This window comes from Sipha flava, unplaced genomic scaffold (genome assembly GCF_003268045.1).
Source record: "Sipha flava isolate LNK unplaced genomic scaffold, YSA_version1 72_pilon_pilon, whole genome shotgun sequence".
Taxonomy (NCBI): Eukaryota; Metazoa; Arthropoda; class Insecta; order Hemiptera; family Aphididae; genus Sipha; species Sipha flava.
Window position 1 is genome coordinate 12,973 of NW_020273612.1, and position 21,595 is coordinate 34,567.

Sequence of the window (21,595 nt, forward strand, 5' to 3'; positions counted from 1 at the left end):
CAGATGAATATATTTTTCGGCACGCAACTTTTTTTGATTGAATCGCAAGTATCGTAATAGTTCACTCTCTATCTTTACATACATGTCGACCATGAATTATTGACAAAGCTCACGCATCGTAGAATAACGTTGACCTGACCACGTCTAATCATCAACCGATATGCATAATAATCCTTCGAATGAACATTCTTCTTTGTTTTGGCACCTGTTGCGGGATCTTGTTGTTTAATATTTATGCAATACCCGTTATTTAATACTAAAAATAAAATTAATGATTTTTAAATAGTTTTTAATAATTTTTTAATAGTGTTTAACAGTTTTTTAATAGTTTCAATTAATAATTAATTTTAAATTGCGCAGTTATCGACAAAAATTATTAAATTAAACTACGATTTATTATAAAACAATAGCACTTAGGAGTATAAAAAATAAATAAAAACCTATTCGCAGACCTACCAAATGTATATCCAAAATTTTTTTTCGTAAAAACCTTCTTCTGGCAATTACGAACAATTAAAAACAATTTGAGCTAAATCTGTCCAGCTGTTCTCAATTGATAAATTGTTATACATTTTTGGCTCCATTTATATATATATATATATAGATTATTTTATAATGTTGAAAACATGAATTGCGTAGCACACATTTCTGTACGGACTAAATTGTTGTTTTCTTTTTGTTATAAGATTTTATAAAATTATATTTTGGTTCCTCCCCCCTAACCAAGGCTCCGAAACTGCCTCTGCTTCTAACGGACACGATTCTAATCAAACGGTTGACCACTTCGTTTCGGTCCTGTTTATTTTTCTAAGGTTTGCCGTACAATCGGTAATCAAAGAATTCGAACGGCAGCAGTGATTACTGACGACGTTCAATAATGTGAATACCAATCATAACGTAATGTCGTACGTAACATTTGTGACCCTTGGCCGTACTGTTTGTAGCGCATTTATCTACGAATAAAACGCGCGCGCGAGTACAACTATAATAATAAACAATTAGAAAACATTGATCCGTAATTACTATCATATTATTTTGGCGTCACATTGGCCGTAAAACGAAAGACAGTAATTATTCGACCGAGTTCAACACGATTTAAATTCATTTAATGATTGATTCGTCGTATAATTGTTAATATTAATATTATTATTATAATCGTTTTATTAAAACACTAAACCAGGATGTCGCAATAATATCACTGCGAAAGTACATGTATTTGGGTAAATCGTCTAGTGCGGTCTGATGTATTCTTAATAATACTTTATTCGTTGGCGTAGCCACGAATTATCCAAGGGGGGGGGGGGGGTTATGTTTTTGCACATCATTAAAATATATTGTACCGGTATGGTAAAACTGTAAATGGTCCACCGTCTGTTAAGACGAATAATTATACCTATTTGCGAACGATATTATTATTTATAATTTTTGTATAGAACACACATTTATTGACTTAATGTAGATACACAGGTAAAAATATAAACAAAAAACCTTATTTAATTGTAATATAAGTATTAGTATAAATTAAAAAAATTTATATAATATTAACATTTACGTTCTAAGTTAGATATAATGTATAAGTTATAGCAATCTTATTTTTTTTTTAGATTTTAGCAGTCATCGAGAACTTCATCTGTAGTTAAAACTATTTCACGATGAATATTTAGTAATGCTAAACTATTTAGTAGATTTTCTCCATAAGTATTATAGAGATACGTTTTAAGTCTTTTTAAAGTAGAAAATGACTTTTCCCTGTTTGCTGTAGTTACGGGAAGTGTAGCTAGTATTTGCAGAATTTTATAAGTTGATGGAAAAATGAGTGGCTTACATGTTATTAGTGCTTCCAATGCATTTTTTAGTTTACTGAATAAGGATTAGATTCTAAATCTTCACAATACTTCTTTGACAAACTTTTAATGTTTTCTTCTTTATCTGACGAATTATTGTTTGGCAAGAAACACCAAAATTTAGCGATTAGATATTTATGTACAATGAACATTTTGTCAAAAATTAGTATGTCGTAAATATTACCGTTATTTTATAAATTGTCTTAAATTTTTTTGTAATTATTAAGAAATCAGCGTACACAAATACAATATAACATGATAACCTAGTACAAAAAAATAATAATATTTTAACTTTATTCTACTAATTTGACAGAAATGAAACAAAGAATTTGCAATCTCAAAATTTTATTTGTAATATATTTCACGTAAATACATTCAAAATCACAATTTTTATTTATGTGGAAAAAATAACACACATATTTAGAATAGTGAAAAAATGAATTGTTAATACATAACAAAGTAATATGCATGAAATCTAAAAAATTGTTATACATTTTAATTGGGATATAAAACTACTTATTAAATAATGCAGTATGTACAGCGTCTATATCGTGAGTGACGTGCGCCGAAGATTTACACATATCAATAACACGTGGAAACATTTTGCGACTTGTTCTAGAACAAAATGTAATATATCATTAAAAAATATAATTATAATTATAAATAGTTACAATAAATGTTATAAAATCATATATTATAGACGTTAAGACTGTATATAATACCTATATCTGTTTATTAATTTAAGATTTCCATTATTTACCCAGGCAGAATTATTGGTCCAGCAGCATTATATTCAACATTTCTTACCATATCACACTTCATAAGCCTGCCATCAAACTGCCTGTTGTAAAATATATCAAATGTTTGAATGGCATCTTTCAGACATTCATATATCACTTCTGCAACACCTGGTCGTATTACTCTGGACTCTAATATATTACCAAAATCAGAAAAAAATTCATAAATAAGAAAATAAAAAAATTGATTATCAATCTAAGTAAGAAAAGCAATATTGAGTTATTTTATACTACATAGTTTTAATAAAATTAAATGCACACTATTATATCATGAGATGTAACAGACGGGTCTAAATTAGAAATAACAATTTTATGGCCAGAGAGACATGAACGCTTAGCCATAGCAGTTTATAATTTATATCAACACAAAAATATTTAAATATGTACATCTCAACCGATGGTTGAAATGTTATGGATCAAAAAATCAATTTATTTTTAACTCAGTATTAATGTACTCGTATTCATTAAAAATACATAAATATAAACTACTTAATTCTGTTGATTAAATTATTATACTAGATCAATGCTTATACATAATATAGAATTAAAATATGCAGTTATTTTCATGAATAGTTGAGTTACTTACATCATAAGTAGATGAATGTAATCGGCGTTTTTAGATTGTCAGTTTTTGTCTTGCATCTACCATTACAAAAGGTTCTCCTAAAGCTTTTTGCAATAGTCTAACACGGGCATCCATCACATTATTTATGGCCTTTCTCGTATTTGTTGTCAACATTCTTCGGCCGAACATGTTTACGAAAACGGAAAATGAGTGGGTGGTTTACGGGAGTCAAACGAGTGAACTAACATAAACGTCGTAAAAGTAAACAACACGGTTAATGAATAAGTTATACGACGTAAGACGATAGAATAACAATTCCGTCGATACAAAGGAAAACATTAGAAATCAAAGTAGCCAGAATGGTTGTTTTAACTCGGGATGTGATAGAAACACATTTCATAAACAAAAATGAGTATTTAAATATATATTTTTGGTAAAAATGTAACTCAACTGTTTCACCCTATAGAGGTACAACCTTTCCAAATTTCCGTCATAAATATTTGGCCTAGGGTGTGAAGTTCAGGATTTTTTTATAAATGTACATTTTTCTTCTTTTGTTACAGGCGTTTAGACAGTGGATGTGATCAGATAGATTTAGACTTATCATACAAAATTGGAAACACGACTATCGGTAAGATTTTAAGAAAAGCATGCAAAGCAATTTGGGAATGTTTATGCGCGGAGACTTTTCTTGATTTTACACAAGAATGTTGGAAAAAAATTTCTCGAAGTTTTAAGTAACTAACCTAAATTAGTAAGTATGTGGTGTAATATTATATAGACATACGGGTTACGGATTGACAATATTTTATCTAATATAAGTTATCTTTCCGTCGAAGGTAGAACACTTAAACATTTCCGCAGATTTCATATTTTATTTATATTTATTCGCCAACAATATTTTAGTCTATCGCAACGGTCGCCAACCTCTTGGTCCTCACGGACCACTAAATACATACTCTAAATTCTACGGACCACTTTTAGCTTAAAATAGCTTTTTACATAAACACCGTTAAATAAATCGATGAGGTATTTTTTTTCTTTTGTATTTAACTTGTTATTTTAATTGTTTGCTGCAAATGATTCTATTATCCACATAGTACCATGTCTAGGGTTTAAGGTTTTTGGGAAATAAAGACAAAAAGATTCTGTAAGTAACGTTTAAATTTTTTTGCGGACTATCTAAATTTTCTCGCAGACCATCGATTAGCGACCACTGGTCTATCAGTAAGTTTATAATCACTATTAATATTCTTAGAAGTTGGATGGAAATTATAATTTTATGAACAAGTAGTGATGCAGTTTAAATGTATATAAATATAATATGTTGTATAACATTTTTATTACAAGATGGAATGGTATATTTCTCCTTTACTGGGCACTCAAAATTTCGGATGAAGATCTCCCAGAACATTTTGCATCCAGTGTAGTTGTTGAAATGAATTTACACATCTATCAACTGTTGATGTTAAAAGTTCATTTAATCTCTATAAACACATTTCCAGTGATAGAAGAACTAACATGAGTACAGATAATATGGAAAATATGTTATTTTTAATTCATATAATAACATTTAAATTGTATATTTGGAGTTTCTTTTTTATTCTTCAAAAAGTAAATATTTTATATATATATATATATATTTTATAATTTTATTTTATTGATTCTAACATAATGTTTTGTAGTTTAGGGTAATTAAAAAACACGTATACTTTTTGTATGTTGCCAGTTTCGTATGAATTAAATATTACATGTACCAGATAATGCTTAATTTAAACTATGTGAAGTGCAATGAATGTAGTGATCAAGTGGATATTTTTTGTATTAGTTTTAGATTTTCTTTTCTGACTATGTATAGTATCCAAAGTAATTACTTACTAAAAAAAACATAACAGTAAACAGTTAAGAGACCAACAAACTAGTAGACTACTTCAGTAGAAAACACTCATGATTTAGAGGCACAACGTCTCTAACTCTCAGCAGCACAATGTTATCACTGCGGCACTGTATCATACAATCAATACCAAGTTTTAAGATAAACGGTTTAAGATAGGTTTAAGATATAGGTATATTTTAAACCATGGTCAAAACTAATGAGTCATCACTGTGTAAACTGCATTCTACAATCAACACTGATATCCGTAGGTACGCAACAATAGCACTACACTATATAAAATTACTTAATCACCAAAAATCCATTATAAAATTTAAAATTATTCTCATCATATAGAAATCATAGATCATAAAATCATATGCACTAATTAAAGAAAATAAAATAAAACTCTCTACTCCAAGCTAGAGGGTATCCACGCTGGTGGACCATGGTAGAACGCCATTTCACGTTATGTTCCTTATATTATCAAATTTACTTATTGTATTTTATATAAATATTACAGATTTTAAATACTCTATTTCATAAAAAAAAAAAAAAAAAAATCGGTGAAAAGAAAAAAAAATGTTCATAAAGAAATTGATAGGACAATACCATCCTCCCTTTTTTTTAGGCCAAGGGGGGGCTTTGAAACCTTAAACCCCCCTGGCTACGATATTAACCTTATTATTATCGTGAATCATTGTATAGACCATTTTGAGAAAACAATGAATTAAGTTAATATTCTTTAACGATATAAACGGAAAACGAAAATCATGCGAACAGTTGGTATACTGAACTCTTAATCGGGTTTGGCAGTACTGAATATAATGAAGTTGGTTTTTAAATTGATTATATAATTATGCTAACATTTTGGACGGTTATTGAATTGTTTAACACATTAGTTATACACAAACGTAACTGAATAAACATAATATTAAATTATTATAGTCGCTACATTTTTAGATTGTTGGATTACTAATGCGCCTGTCAATTGCTCATAGATTACATACTCGTATATACTAAAAAATCAGTGTAAAACTTATACAGTAAGTCCTCGTTTAACGTCGAGGTTAGGCTCCTGGAAAATACAACGTTAACCGAAAAAACGTTAAGAACGTTTAAAAACGTTGATACACTATTTACATACACTTGATTATAATGGGTTTCTGCCAATAAATAACAATGTATGTATGTATTATTATAGTTATTATAATTGCAAGATTTAATTATTTTGTTCTTTATTATTAATTTATTGATTAACAAATACTATGCAACACTCAAATAATTCGTATTTGTACAAACAGCATAAAATACTGCAAAAAGTGTCGTTGAACAACTGACCATCAATAAAATGAAAAACGATTACGAAGTACATAGTACCTATTACTTAAAATAAGTACAAATTGTACTCTCGTATGATAAGTATGCCAATAAAAACGATAACATTATGTATTATATGAAAAAGGTCGGTCATATTGAATTACATAATTTTATATGAAATTTATATAAATATAATAATAATTTGATGAATATGCGTATACAAACGACGTTACACTGAAACCGTAGCAGTGTGAAATGAAACATAAGGACTTAAACTTCTACGACGCAATCAGTGCTGCAATTACAAAATAGGAAGCCTATGTGCGGTAATTATATTGGGCCCCTTCCTAGAATTTATCTTTGTTCAATTTAAGTATCAATTTTTTTTAGGTTTTCACACATTTCACATCAGTTAGTGCATGATATATGTATATATATATATATATATATATATATATATATATATATATATACATCAAAATAAATACCTATAATAGTTGTATATTATACTTCATTACAAATTTATGTAGTAAATTTATTTAAGTAGTTTAGGTAGATATGTTTGTTGTATGCCTACTCAAATACTCAATGGACTCATTGTTAAATAAATATTATATTATTCTAAAATATTATAACAACCTTACCTGAATTTTAAAAAAAATTTCTTTTTATAAATAATTAATTGTGTGTTTGTAAAGTGTAGTTTATTTCAGGTTGGAACTGGGGGCCTCCCAAATTTATGTAAGCCTTGGGGCCCGTGTGTGCGGCATACTCTGCACACCCGGTTTTTGCACTGAACGTAATACCGAAATAACGCTAAATAAGGCGACGTTAAACGAGGACTTACTGTATATATTCATAGATAACCATTTCAACTATTTACTTTTCACTTAAAGGGTTAGTTTATTTTTAATACCATAAAACATAAATAATCATACATATAAAAAGTATTTAATATATTTTTTTTAATTTCTTAAATATTTGAAAATAAGCATAAGCTTTTTGTGTTAAATTGTAATAAAGACGATGTGAAAACATTTAATGGCTATACGCGAATAGGTACAGTTACTGTTAATTTTAAGGAAATCATGAAACAAAAAATATTTTTAAATAGACATAATATGTCTATATGTATATATACTCGTATGTTATATTGCATTTCATTCAAAATAAATACCAATAACAATAAAACTAAATAAGTTAGAAATAATAATAATAACAATAATAACAGTCACGATAATATATTTTGATCGATTAAACTTTGTACTTAATATTGTTGAATAAATTCACTAAATTATTCGAACTATTTTTTTTTTTTTTTTACAAAATTGTTATTCCATTGTATTTTCAGATATATACACGCTTAATTCGAATAAATTTCACATAATACTCCTTATCTCGTGAAATATGTATACATTTTGTAGAGAAAATATTGGAGCTATGTGGGTGTGTATTAAAGCCAACTGTTATTTTTTGACTTTCGGAGAATCTTGAAAAGCCAGAGTTGACAAAATTTTAAAATTTGTAAACGGCAGAGTGTTTTAAGGGAAAGTTTATTTTCATAATAAACTACTGCAATACATATTTGTAGCAACCCTGTCAGCAGTGCAAATCATAACTTAACTTTATATACTTTGGTCACCACTTACTCATATAGTATCTTTTAGATCCTGGTCCAGTTTCACCGCATTTCCAACAAACGTCCGGTCATATATTTAACGCACCTGTATGTTCAATGTTCAGATACAAACAATTTAGTACGCATAATATAGTTTTATGATTATCGTATGCATAATGAAATACACAGACACACGCGATCTGCGCGGAGAAACGGTACTTGGTGTCGACATATTTTATTCATTATACAAAATTAACAACTGGATTTTACCGTGTGAGCAGTGCGTTTCTCTTTAAAAGACAAACAAGTGCGTCTGGTTTCTGATGGCCATTACGACTATCGCTTTTTTCTTATTTTATTTTTTACGATTATTTTTATTCATTGCGTGGGACAGGTTTGTGCGAGACGTGCAAAAACTATGTTTTAAATACGCGATTCGCTCGCAGACCTAATTTGTTCACCGGTCGGTCGCACGGATAACCGAAGAGAAAAAAATTCTTTATTTTCTGAATACAATGATCCATATTCCCATTTTTTTCATTATCAGTCAGTCGTATTGATTCTGATCGTCTCCGTGTTTCGTGCGCTTTTCACAGCAAAGTCGCGCCTAAAAAAGTCGTTTTGTCGTTTATCAATTGCCACTACCGCTCCTTAATACAAATTCATGATAAATTATCCAAAAAAGAAAAAACCGGTACCAAAATATATAAGGACAAACAGTTCACATACAAAATATTCAGTTACAGGCAAAAAATAGGATTTCTTTAAATTAATATGTATACATCGAAGGCGTATGGCAACGATTCGGATTAGATACCTTGCATTATTTTTGGTTATTCAATATAATTTGTTGACTTCATTTTTTCCGTTTGTAAATTTTTCGTAATAATATGTGTTTATTACAAAATTATATAAATTAGCTTATTAGCTTGTACTTTAATTTTATGTTTTAGGTATTGAGATTATATTCTATGCGTGACTTTCTGTGTAAATTTATAATTTAAAAATATACCATAGAAATATACCATTGTAAAATCCAAAAGCTCTAAGTTTCGCTTTCGAAATCTAAAATTTAAACACGAACACGCTAAATAAAATTATCTAAAATATTATATACAATAAACAATACTTTGATGTCATGTTTTTTTTAGGAGGCTGTATCAAATACAAAATTAAAAACCGTCAATGATTTTATTTTTGAATTCTGAACAGAAAAAAAATAATATTATATATTTTAATTATACGAATTCTATAAAGTATTTAAATAAAACTATTTGATTTTCAAATACAAGTACGTCCAAGATAATATTTTAAATACTATAAAATTATTTAAATACCTTTACTCAAATATATTTATTTAAATTCTTTACAAGACTACATCATATACCTAAATCGATTACCGTTAAAATCAACATTATAATCAAAATAAAATACTTCTTAGGTAATTGAAAAGTGAAAAAATGTTTATACATTTAGTCCAGAATCGAGAACGGTATTTACCTTAAGAATACAGTCTTTTTTAAAAATCTTTAAATAATGTGCCTATACATAGTAATAAAAACAATCCTTCAAAATGTCCAATGAGTTGGTAGAATAGTTCGCGCTGTTCGCTAATCAGTCAGTAAGTAGGTGGTATTTAAATTTTACATATTAATGACATATATGAATTATAATTACCAAGGAATATGAAAAAATGTTTTTTATTTATTTTTTTTTACTTATCAAAATATTTTACGTTATTGTATATCTCTTGGATTTTTTCATATTCTCATTCACTGTAATTTTGTATCCTTGTATATTTTTACGTGGGTTTCTTCGTAACTACAGGCTTTTTCTTTCTAAGATAAATACATGGACGCAACGAGACACGAGCCATTTGTAAAAAATAAAATTATAATGGTTAACTGCTATGGACAATAACACATTATAATTATCGTGTTATTATCCGCATCGTTTGGATTAGAATGAAAAAAAAAGTAAAAATTAATTACAAAAACCCGTGATTATTATTGTATATCGTTTATGTAACACGAATGTTTAAGCATCAATTATTTATACGACCGGTGGTCAGTGAAAACGTTTTGTTTCCAACATAACGTAATAGTTTTCCGTCCATACACGTGCGTATATCTCGTAGGATCAGCACGATAAGCCTTGTGCGCACGATCGTCATTATTATTATGAACATAAATTAAAATTTAGAAATAACCACGTTCGCGTATTAAGTCATAAAATAATTTTTAATCTAACGCGCACGCGTACATATAAATAATTGTTATTAATCAGTAACCGCACGCGTCAACCGTATTGTTTTGCGTTTTCGTTCGGATCGATAATATTCGACGAGCTAAACGTATTATGTGCACCGCATTGGATTTAAGGTACAGCCAGTGGCGTAGTAAGGGTATGCTGAACTGTACTTACGGCGAGGGCGCGAATTGCAAATGGGCGCGAAATTGTGCAAAAGTAGTATTTTTATCGTACAATCAAATCGAAATTTTTTCATTAAACACTTTGAAATATGTAGATGTTGTCTATTTGTACACACTACGAGTGAATTTAATTATGAGATCATGGAAATAGCACAACATAAAACACATGGGTGTATTTAGACTTACTTCTAGGGAGGGTGACTCAAATTTTTTCTTTAATTCAGGCTCGAAATTTACAAGTTAAATTGTTGGTAATATTTAAATCAGGTAAATCCTTAATATTTGTGGTTTTTTTTTTTTTTTTGTTTAATCTAATGCCGGATCTATTTAAAATCGATTTTGTGTAGTTCTTTTTTAATACATGTCTGTTTTTTGAAAGTTAAGTATTGTGTCTTATTTAATTTTTCACTAAGTATGGCCTGACAAAAAACCCAATTCAGTACCTATTTATAGTCACGCGTAATTTAATTTCATTATCAAATGATTTACTTTAAATAAATTTGAAACTTATACTTTACATATAATAAATTCCTTAATACGGATCAAGGATGGGGGGGAGCGATCGCCCCTTCGCCTCCCTAAAATACGCCCATGACAAAACATTTCATATAAAAAAAATATCGATGAATTTGCCAGTCATAAAATAAAAAAAAACAAATTTTCAAAGTTTAAAATTAATACTGTAATAATAAATAATAGATATGAAATGTGTATTTAAAAAAAATTAGTAAAATTAAAGGTTATAGAAAATAACATAAAATCAAATTGTAATTGGTCAAAAAGCATTATTTTCTAAGTTTTCTTGGGAGTCTTTCTACACCACTGGGTACAGTGTTACGGTTCTCGATTGCTGTTCACCCGGTTCCAATGCATAACAATAGCTCGGGACTGATCCGGGTGTTTTTGCACTTGGACGATTGAAAACCTGACTGCCCTTGCACAATATTTTGTCTGCACAATATCCGTCCGACACCCAGTGCTCAACTTGTGAGAAGGACACAGGGCGATGGAGTATCCCAACTGATCTTCAGAAATGTTACCATCCCCCTACTTTTATTACATAACAATTATAAACGATTAAAAAGTTTTAGGAACACTTTTTTTTTTTTTAAAAAAAAGTAAACAGAGTCCTACTTTAATTTTGCCAAGTCGAGCACTGCCTCGTTTGAACGTGTCACCATAACTCTATACTTTATACGCGCGCCGACCGTTACCACGTATCTAGTAAGTAAATAGTTTTGCCTACCCGAAACTCCCTAAGAACGTACACACAACTGATTTTCATATTTTTATTTTTAATGAATCTGAAGATTTTATTTTCTATGTTCATTGACTGCGCGTCATGTTTTCTTACGCCCAACTCTTGAAATTGAAAACTACAAGGCCGTTCTTGCGCAGTTCGTAAAGCTTATTGTAAAGCAGTAGAATCATATTTGCGATAAGCGCTGAGTTGTGACGTGGAAAAAACTAAAAATCGTAGAAAAATAAAATCTTTATGTTTCAATGAAATTATTTTTTTGTTACATATTGGGACGGATGTATCACGTTCAGCGTCGTGCGGTTGGTATAATATTATTTATTACCCGTTTTTCGTATGTTGAAATAACAATATTCGTCACGTCAAACGACAAACGATATTTTACGTATAATAAACATCCTCGGGACGACGGGAAATGCCTGGTTGCGCTGGGCCCCGGATTCTCCGCGGTCTCCCGTTCGGCTTCAAATGTGAATATACAACACACGCACATACATACATATTCATAGTATAATAATTCATACGTCATGTACGGAAAGCTCCGTCGTTATCCGTTACATCGGGCGCAGACGCGAACGCAGGTGAAGGAAGGTTAGGGGTTTACTCTCAACCCCTTCGAAATATCAGAAAAAAATTATCCGACCTACAAATTTAATACTTATTTTAAATATTCCCACGAGACTCGCAAACGAACTAAATATACATAATATGTATATTATCTAACGAGTAAGAAAGCATGCTGTTTATGAACATTTTACATCACACATATTTTCAACCACCCCCATCCGACATTTTTTTTCCCGCGTTCGCCCCTAATTGCCGCACAGTAATAATACCGGACCATGTACTAGGTCGTAATGGGAGTTTCACATGAGTCATATGCTATCTGAGTTTGGTAGAATGTGCGTTAAATCGTTTTACAGGTACAACGAATACAACACATGTCCCACGACGCGGATCACCTCGTGCACGGCCACTAAGACGTATACCATGGGCGTGGGTAATGATTGTTTACGGGCGGAAGGGTTTGATGAGTTTAGGTAATGATTATTTTTATCATTACCAATTTGTTTACTGACAGAAATTTCGGAATTAGGGGTTGAACTACAATACCCACTACATACGCAATTTACGTGGACAACACATACGAATCGTCGTACTCAAACCGCAATGGTATTGGATCACCGTGATTTACACGATTACCACCGACGATTGGTGTAAAATAATATTATTCGAACAAAAAAAATTTGAAAATTCAATAAATAATAGTTACACAGTAAAAATGTTGTTGGCAGACCGACTATAGATCAATTGTTTCCGAATTATTCCCTAATCTAAGGGTTCCGCGGAACAATTCCAACGGTACAGATCAGAGCTGTCTTAAGGATTTTTAGGGCCTGGGGCAAATTCGGGGGGCTCTTCAGCCGTCCGAATAAAATACGAGTATGATACAAAGATACATACCAAGTTTATAAAATGTTCGTAAATGTAGTTCAACCGATTAAAGTCATTAAAATGCATCGTTACGATGAATTCAATTTTTAATAATACAATGTTTTATCAGTTACCTAATTTTATAAATATTAAATTTAACAGCCATAGAAAATAAGAACTTAGATGTTGTCGCGTTGATATTTACGGTTACGAATTTCTTCATAAATTTGGATAAAATTATATTATTTTTCACCCTTCAGAAATAATCATAAAAAAAATACAGTTATAGCTATTGATAAATTAGAATAACTGAAAACGTAGCCTATATAATAGCCCATAAATATAAATGCCAGTTGTTTTTGTTTAATGAAATGTATTAATATTTCATAAAGAATAATAGTTTAGAATAGAGTTATTTACGTTAGTTATTCCATTATGGCTTCCGAACTTTACGAGATGAGTGAAACCTTCTTTTCTTTTTTTATTGTTTGTAACCTTTTCCAAGTTCAATCGCATGCACGATGTTTTCACATTGAACACAATTGCGGGCCTCCTAAAATCTTCGAGCCATTTATTGGGGATCACCGATTAAACACACACGCAATACGCATCCGCGAGATCCATAATGGAAACATTAAGAAGCGTTTGACACGATTAATTGAAGTATATAAACGTACCACAGCGTTATTATAACAAACATATATATATATATATATATAGAGAGAGAGAGAGAGAGAGAGAGAGAGAAAGTAAGAGACAAAGCATTATTGGAACAGGTACAAATCTTTCAATATCAGATTTTGGACTTGGTGAAAAAAATATTCGAATTACGTTCAAACACTTTCGAACTGAAGTGGATCCTAATATTTTATTGGAATAGAAGCTGGTTTAGAAATATGTATTTTGTTTGTATATTTGTATGCAAATATTTTACTCAGTGCCCGCAGTGATGATTATTTTGAAATACTTCTAGCCATAAAGACGCGTGTTCTAATTAGCTCGAGAATTAAAATTCACTTTTCCAAATGTTCTATCTGTTCTGTAGTAGTTTGAACTTTTTTGTAAACACAGCACTACTAAAATGTATTTTGTTATTATTATCATAATTTAAAATTTAATAAATTTAATAAGTCATTAACGTAAATACCCAATATCTACAATCGAAAAGTACGTATGAATAAACGTACATAGTGTAAGATTTATTTGCTTATAATACTCATATTATAATTCAGAAATTATTTTTGAACTTTATTCTAATTCATTTTTTTAAATATTATCATAAAATCGTTAACTCAAATAATCTGTTAGTTTCATTTTAAATATTAGTCTTTTAAATATTTGATTACTTGTGATTCAAAATTATTATTTATTAATATACAATTTTTAGGGAAAAAAATATTACCTTATTTTTTACATCCTATACGTTTTATAACAATTAGAGGATATTATGATAATCCAATAAATGGATAAACTTATTCAATGTTCACTTAGTTATTATCTCTGATATTCTATAATCACTTTGACGGATGTAACGGCATCTTCCTTGAATGTTTTTAAAAAGTATATGTCATAATATAATACTTGTCATGATGCTCTAGGTCAAGGATTTTGTGTCAGGATTAATACATAAATATTCTTTTGTTTTTTGTTTGTTAATATTTTTATTTTATACGTTTTTTGTGTTTTTCGAACAAAAATGTTTTCATGTATTCCTAAATAATAGATTTAACAACTTTAGATTTTTAGAGATATAAAGAATTCATAACTTCTAAAGTGTACCGTTTATATTTTTTAGGTTGATATTGCATACCGAAAGTTTTATGACTTACGTTGTAAAATTTTATCCTTTTATATATTTGAAATATAACAGATGATACCTTACTGTCGTAATTTATTGTAAAATTTCTATTAGATTTACAGTTAACACTTAATTTGGATTTTCGATCTTTTTTTCGGGACAATTTAATATTTCAATAATAACTCATACATTTTACTGTTTTAATTTTCATTAAATACTTTTTATTTTCAACTGTTTTGTATACAATAATAATTTAGAATTTGTCCATTTTCTGGCTTTAGGTAGATAATTATGACATATTAAGAGATTTGTTATTTAATTTTCATTTATTAAATAGGCATTTCATGTATTATAATTATATTATATCATATTAATTAATAAAATGTTTACCAACATTATTTTACTATTATATAGGTACACAATTTATAGTGTTACTTTTAAAGTTTTTAAATTTAATATATTTTATTGATTTAAAGCTTATTGCATTGCTGTGTTCATTAATAAAACGATAAAATTGTTCGTAGATTTTGACTGTTATAGTATTTTGTAAAATAGACATTCACAACTTTTAATGAATTTCTATAATTCACATAAATAAAAATGTATGGTAATTTATGGAAAAATAAATTTGGTGATAAAAACTTTTCTGGTAGTAAACCGCAATTAATAATATATGATACTATTTTATTCTAAATTAAAAAAATATATACGTTAAAAACCATATTTTATACAAAATCATAAGTGTCGGAGGCTAATCTTTTTGTGTCGACCACTATTGCAAACATAAATTTTAATAATTGAAATGTCGTGGCACCACCAATGAAAAAAATGTTACAACTGACACTATAATAACTAGCTAAGATAAGACTCGTAAGGTAGAAATTAAATTAATTTAATATTTTGATTATGAAATTAATATCAAAATGTATAAAATAAAACGTCATACAAAATATAATGTTACAGTAAATACCTGAAGTTATCGTAAACTAGAATTTGCTGTAAAAATCTAGTTTTATAGTGGGTGTTAACATACGTACAAATGTTTGGTTATGTAATATGAAATTATAGTTTTTTTATGGCTATAGATGTAGTATTTTATTAAGTATGACCAGAGTTGGGCATTAGTCCAATAAAAAATTATTCTTTATTCATTTAGTTATTTTTGATTATTCTAGATTATTTTTATTCATCGTTTTAATTTTTATAATTATTCTTTATTTATTATTCTTCACAGTCATGTTTATCTTAAATGATTTGTAGATTATTTAAAATTCCAATTTTATTTGAAAATAGAAACGGATTATTTTCATTTTTATTGTTATACTATCTGCTATCGACAATGTCAAAATCAAAAATCATAAATAATATCAATGAGAGCAACTTGCGAATCAATGAATGTGCAGAAATCGGTTGTTAATTTTATGCATTCCGTTTCATCTATAGTAACTTTCCTATCACCGATATCTAACAATTATTTTGAGAATATTCAACGCGCAGTTTTTTTTTGATTGTAACACAACTATCAAAATTGTTCGCTCTCTATCTAGAGTTGGGTCAAGATACCTAAAAAAAAGTAACTAAATGCAAGGTACAAGATACTTCGATATTTTTAAAGATACTAGATACAAGATACAGATAGCTGAGATACATATAAGATACAAGATACAAGATACATTTATTTATTTATTTATTTATTTATTTGTTTATTCATTTACATTAGGTACAATAAAAAAAGAATATAAATAAATTTATAAATTACAATGTTTATTTATTAAGTATTAAATGTTTAAATTTAAAAAGAATGATATGTAGTATTATAGTAAAAGTTTTTTATATGTTATATCCCATGTTTTAAAATAAATTCCTGGTTACATTTTAAAGTGACTAATTTCAATTAATAATAATAAATAATTTCAATTTTCAATTTACATTTATTATTTTATCAAAATTTGATATTACATATAATGTTCCATCTTAGGATTTTGGAATATTAACAATTACATTATAATCCATGTTTTTAATAATAGATACTTAAAATCGGACGACACTTCACAAATACCGTGTAGACAAAAATTATAAACCGATCATCACACAATCACATAGTCTAAAATAAATGTTTAGCGCGATAAAATTAAGAAAACATTCTGTCGATAAACTGGATTTATGTAACTTACTGATTACAAAATTGACTTATAATAAAGTTTGTTACATACAATTTTTATTATGAGCAAATATTGTATATATTGTTCATATATCAAGTGAATGCCTTCAACGCGAAAAACTTTTATCTAAATTATTAATAATTATTATTACATAATAATAGATTGTATCTAGTATCTTTAATTATAAAAAGATACTAGATACAAGTTAAAAAAGTATTTAAATCCACTATACCAGATACATTAAAATAATGTATCTCGATACAAGATACAAGATACAATTGTATCTCAGATACGTATCTTAAATACTAGTATCTAAGATACTGCCCAGTCCTGTCTCTATCTTTACATACATGTCAAATATGAATCGTTGACAAAGCTCACGACATCGTAGAATAACGTTGTCCTGATCGCGTCTAATCATCAACCGATATGCATAATAATCTTTCGAACTAGTAGCGGCGTGACGGCAGATTTTTGAGTCCCTGGACAGTCTCAAGTCAATGGGTGGGTAGGTAGGTGAGTATTGACCATTGGGTATCGAGTGAGTATGTAGCATGTAGAACAAATAGTGGGGGAGCTCTTTTTACAAGCTACCCTTAAATTTCTTTTAAGTTGGGTGGGTGGGTGGTCAAAATCCTAACAGGACTCATGAAGTAAAATATTTCGCACCGCCACTGCTTTGAACTAACATTCTTGTTTGTTTTATCACCAATTGCGGGATCTTGTTTGTTTAATATTTATGGAATATCCGTCATTTTAATAACAAAAATAAAATTAATAGTTTTTAATAATTTTTTAGTAGTTTCATTTAATAATTCATTATCAATTGCGCTGTTATCGACCAGGTCAAAAATTATTAAATTAAACTACGATTTATTAAACAACAACACTTTTAAAAACCTTTTAAAAACCTTCTCCTGGCAATTACGAACAATTAAAAAATTTGAGCCAAATCGGTCCAGTCGTTCTCAATTGATGAAATGTTTTACATTTATGGCTCCATTTTTATAAAAATCGATAAATATAAATATAATATCATTTTATTTATAAATGTTTTGAGAATTTTTTGTTATTTTGTGATTGAGTAATTCAAAAATCATAGCTATATATTGATGTCAAACTTTAAAATATAAATAGCTAAAAATAACCGTATACCCATCAATATTTGCCTAACAACCAGTCCCACGGTAACACGAGTCAAAAATACAAAGACTTAAAGTCAATAACTAGTATTTACTTATTCGATTATGAAGATTCAAAATAGTATTCCTTCCTCCTTCGTTCCATGAAAATCATTAGAAATATTTTTTCATTCGATCACATTTTGAGATCAAGAATTGATTGTTTTTAAAATAAACGTGATATCTCTCAAAATAATCTCACGGTTATATAATCGAATTCTATGTCGTACGTCTATTTTTCTATAAGTGCGTAAAATTAATACAGTTATAGATAATTTACGAGTGGCAGTGACACTATAATAGTTTATAATAATGAAAACGGGTTAAATTCATTTCAAAGTGTGGGTCATAGTCAAACTATTTCCCAAGACGAACAGCAGTCACTAAGTCGATCAAAATGGCCACTAAATTAGTGGCACTAATGCTACTATACTATATATATATTTTTTTTAATCTTTTTTTTCTGACTAAAAATGTAATAGCAAGTTGTGTTATATTTCAACCAAAACATTTAAACATTAGAGGATCTAAATTTTCATCGTCGAATTTCAAATCACATTTAAAGAAGTAGCACAACAGTGAATATGAACGTTAAATTAATGACACACGAAAAAAAAGAAAAAAATGAATATCCCAATAGTACGAACTGTAAATATGAAACGAAATACTCTAAGATCAATTTGAAAAAGATGTAATTAATTATATTTTTTGAAAAATTAAAATTAAAATTAATTATTATTTACTATTAATGTTGTTGAAATGATAAATTTTATTGTTATTATAATTATTTTCTTTTTGATGAATATTATATTTTCATCATAATTTTGTTAGGTACACAAAGCTTGGATATTATTCACATTTTATTTATTTATTCAGAATAATTTTTATTTTTATTCACAACTAAAAAAATTTAAAGTAAGATATTATTCTTTACTTACAAAGTAATTAGTTATTCATGCTATTATTTTTTATATATATTTTTATTTATTTTTGTCTAACTTTGAGTATGACTTTGTCGATTTCGTTAATTAAAAATTCATTATTCCAACTAATTTAGGTTCCTAATTATAAAAAAAAAACAGTAAAACTTGACACCTAACAACCGGAATATAACAATAAAAACTTTGATCATATAAAGAAAAATGATAGTTGATTTTGCTGTTTAATTTTGTAAACAATTTAACTCATTTCCATACTAGGAACAAATAAATCACGTTTCTCGATTGCTTTTAATTGATAATAACGATGGAAATGATCGTCATGTTTATAAACATGGATACAATACAATTTGTATACAAAATGATTTTGTTTTAAAACAAATTGATTTTTATACAAACTAATGTTATTGTAATATTCATTTCACGTAACAATCTATCCGTTTTGTCTCGGCGCGAGAACAAGAAAACAAGAGAATCGTGTTCGTGAAAAAAAACAAAAAAAAATCTTTTTTCCGTTTTAAACGACAAAAATTCACCGTACTAGCGTTAGAAATCCGATTAATAACTAACATAACTTCGCACGATAAAAGTGTCACTCTGCAGCAATACACCGGCACTAGTCAAACTCTTAAGGGAAAAGTTCCAGACTAGATCAACGCGTTCGTATTTATCGTTTAAAATAGTAGTTATGACGGTAAACCTAGTTACGTACAACTATACAGTGCGTACGCTCTATACGCCACGAGTACGTATACGCGTTATATCAGTGTAAACACGGATGAACGCGAAACAATATTTATCTATCGAAATCGTACGGAACTAGTGAACTCAAGATTATACTGTTCATGCTGCAATGAAAAATGCTGTTACCAACGAAAAATAAAACGTCTTGAATGTGTGCGTGTAAGTGTGTGTATGTGTGGGGGGGGCATGGGATAGTTTCGTTTTCTCTGGTATTTACCATGAAATGTAAATCGATTACAATTTTTATTTTATTTTAAATACACCGTCCTATAAGTCTAAATATTTAATATTAATGTTATCGTTGAATAAAATATATTTGTTCACGACGTATACGAGATGTACACATATAAATTTCGGACGAACGCCTCTACTCCCGGGGTGCGGAACACGAACGAAAGCACCCTGGAAACCGATACAATTTTATAATTTCTACAGTCTCGTCTCGTTGGAATAAAATTATCGCGGTCGTCGATTGTTCTAATCGGATTCAAACGACGTCGTCGGCTACAATGTGCAACACCGATTAAACACACGTAAACTCGTTCCGTGCGCGTTTCAGCCGTCGATCCGTCTTGTAATTATTTTACGACGAGTAAAATTATACTGCCGGACGTTAACGATTCTTCCCCCCCCCCCCCCATCACAGCAAGTTTTAACGCACGTAATACACTTTACGCGTAATGAATGTATTCAATACATTGTCGAACGCACGACCATTTGTTGTTGTAAAATCAACTATGAAATAAGTAGTTGCAGATTAATCAAACGCATCCGATAGTTGGGAACATCGACGAAAAATTAAGAATTATTGAGCATTACAAACATAATCGGGAATCGGGAATGACGAATCGGCTTTCTAATGGCAGTACCGATCGTTAAATCGGAGATGTTTACATTTATCCAACTTCCTCGAGGACACGTGATCCTTTAAACAGTTTTATCGCATAACCTATGGGTACGAAAATCGTACTGGGTCTGAAGGCTTTATTGCGATTTCATCGCTAAAAAAAATTTGCTCTCTGTTACCGATACTATCAAGTGTATTTTTGGAAAAAATATTAAAATATAAAACCACAAGTTCATATATTTGAGATTCGTAATATAAAATGACATCGTAAATTCAAATTTTTTTTTTTATCATTTTAGTTCACATTAAATCTAAAGCGTGCGGAGTCGTATCTAACATTTTTCGTACTTAGGGAAAAAATATTGTTTTCAGTTTTTTTTTTGGCATATTTATATGTTCTTTTATTTTTCCAACCAACGTCGGTTTCGCCGAGAATAACGATTACAATTACGAGTAAACAGATCTATTTTTTTTTTTTATAAAATATTTAAGTCATGTAATAATAAAAAAATGGAATACGATTTAACCATTTAATGTTATTTTTCTTTGTTTATTTGTCGAGCGTGAGTAAGTAAATTTTAAATTCTTAATATCACATTAAGGTTTATTTATTAAAATTTTAATATATTATTTCATAACACAATTTGTTAACAATTATCGATTAGTAATATGAAAAAAGGAAAACTTTTCATAAACAATATTATTTTATCACCGACCAACGCATGTAAACAAAGTTCCCAATACGTAAATCTTAACTAAAAGTAACTTAAGTTTTGACGATAGC

The 21,595-nt window shown here is 28.9% G+C and overlaps 1 protein-coding gene across 1 annotated transcript in view; it reads right to left on the reverse strand.

Moving 5' to 3' along the window:
• Positions 1–2,350: 2,350 nt before the first annotated feature.
• LOC112692278 (polymerase delta-interacting protein 3-like) overlaps positions 2,351–21,595 on the reverse strand; it is a 70,190-nt gene continuing 50,945 nt past the window's right edge. The window contains exons 2-3 of the mRNA XM_025566896.1: positions 2,652–2,773; positions 2,351–2,459 (exon numbers count right to left, since the gene is read on the reverse strand). Coding sequence (XP_025422681.1) covers positions 2,427–2,459; positions 2,652–2,773 — 155 coding nt within the window. The 3' untranslated portion in view covers positions 2,351–2,426. The remainder of the gene's footprint in view (positions 2,460–2,651; positions 2,774–21,595) is intronic.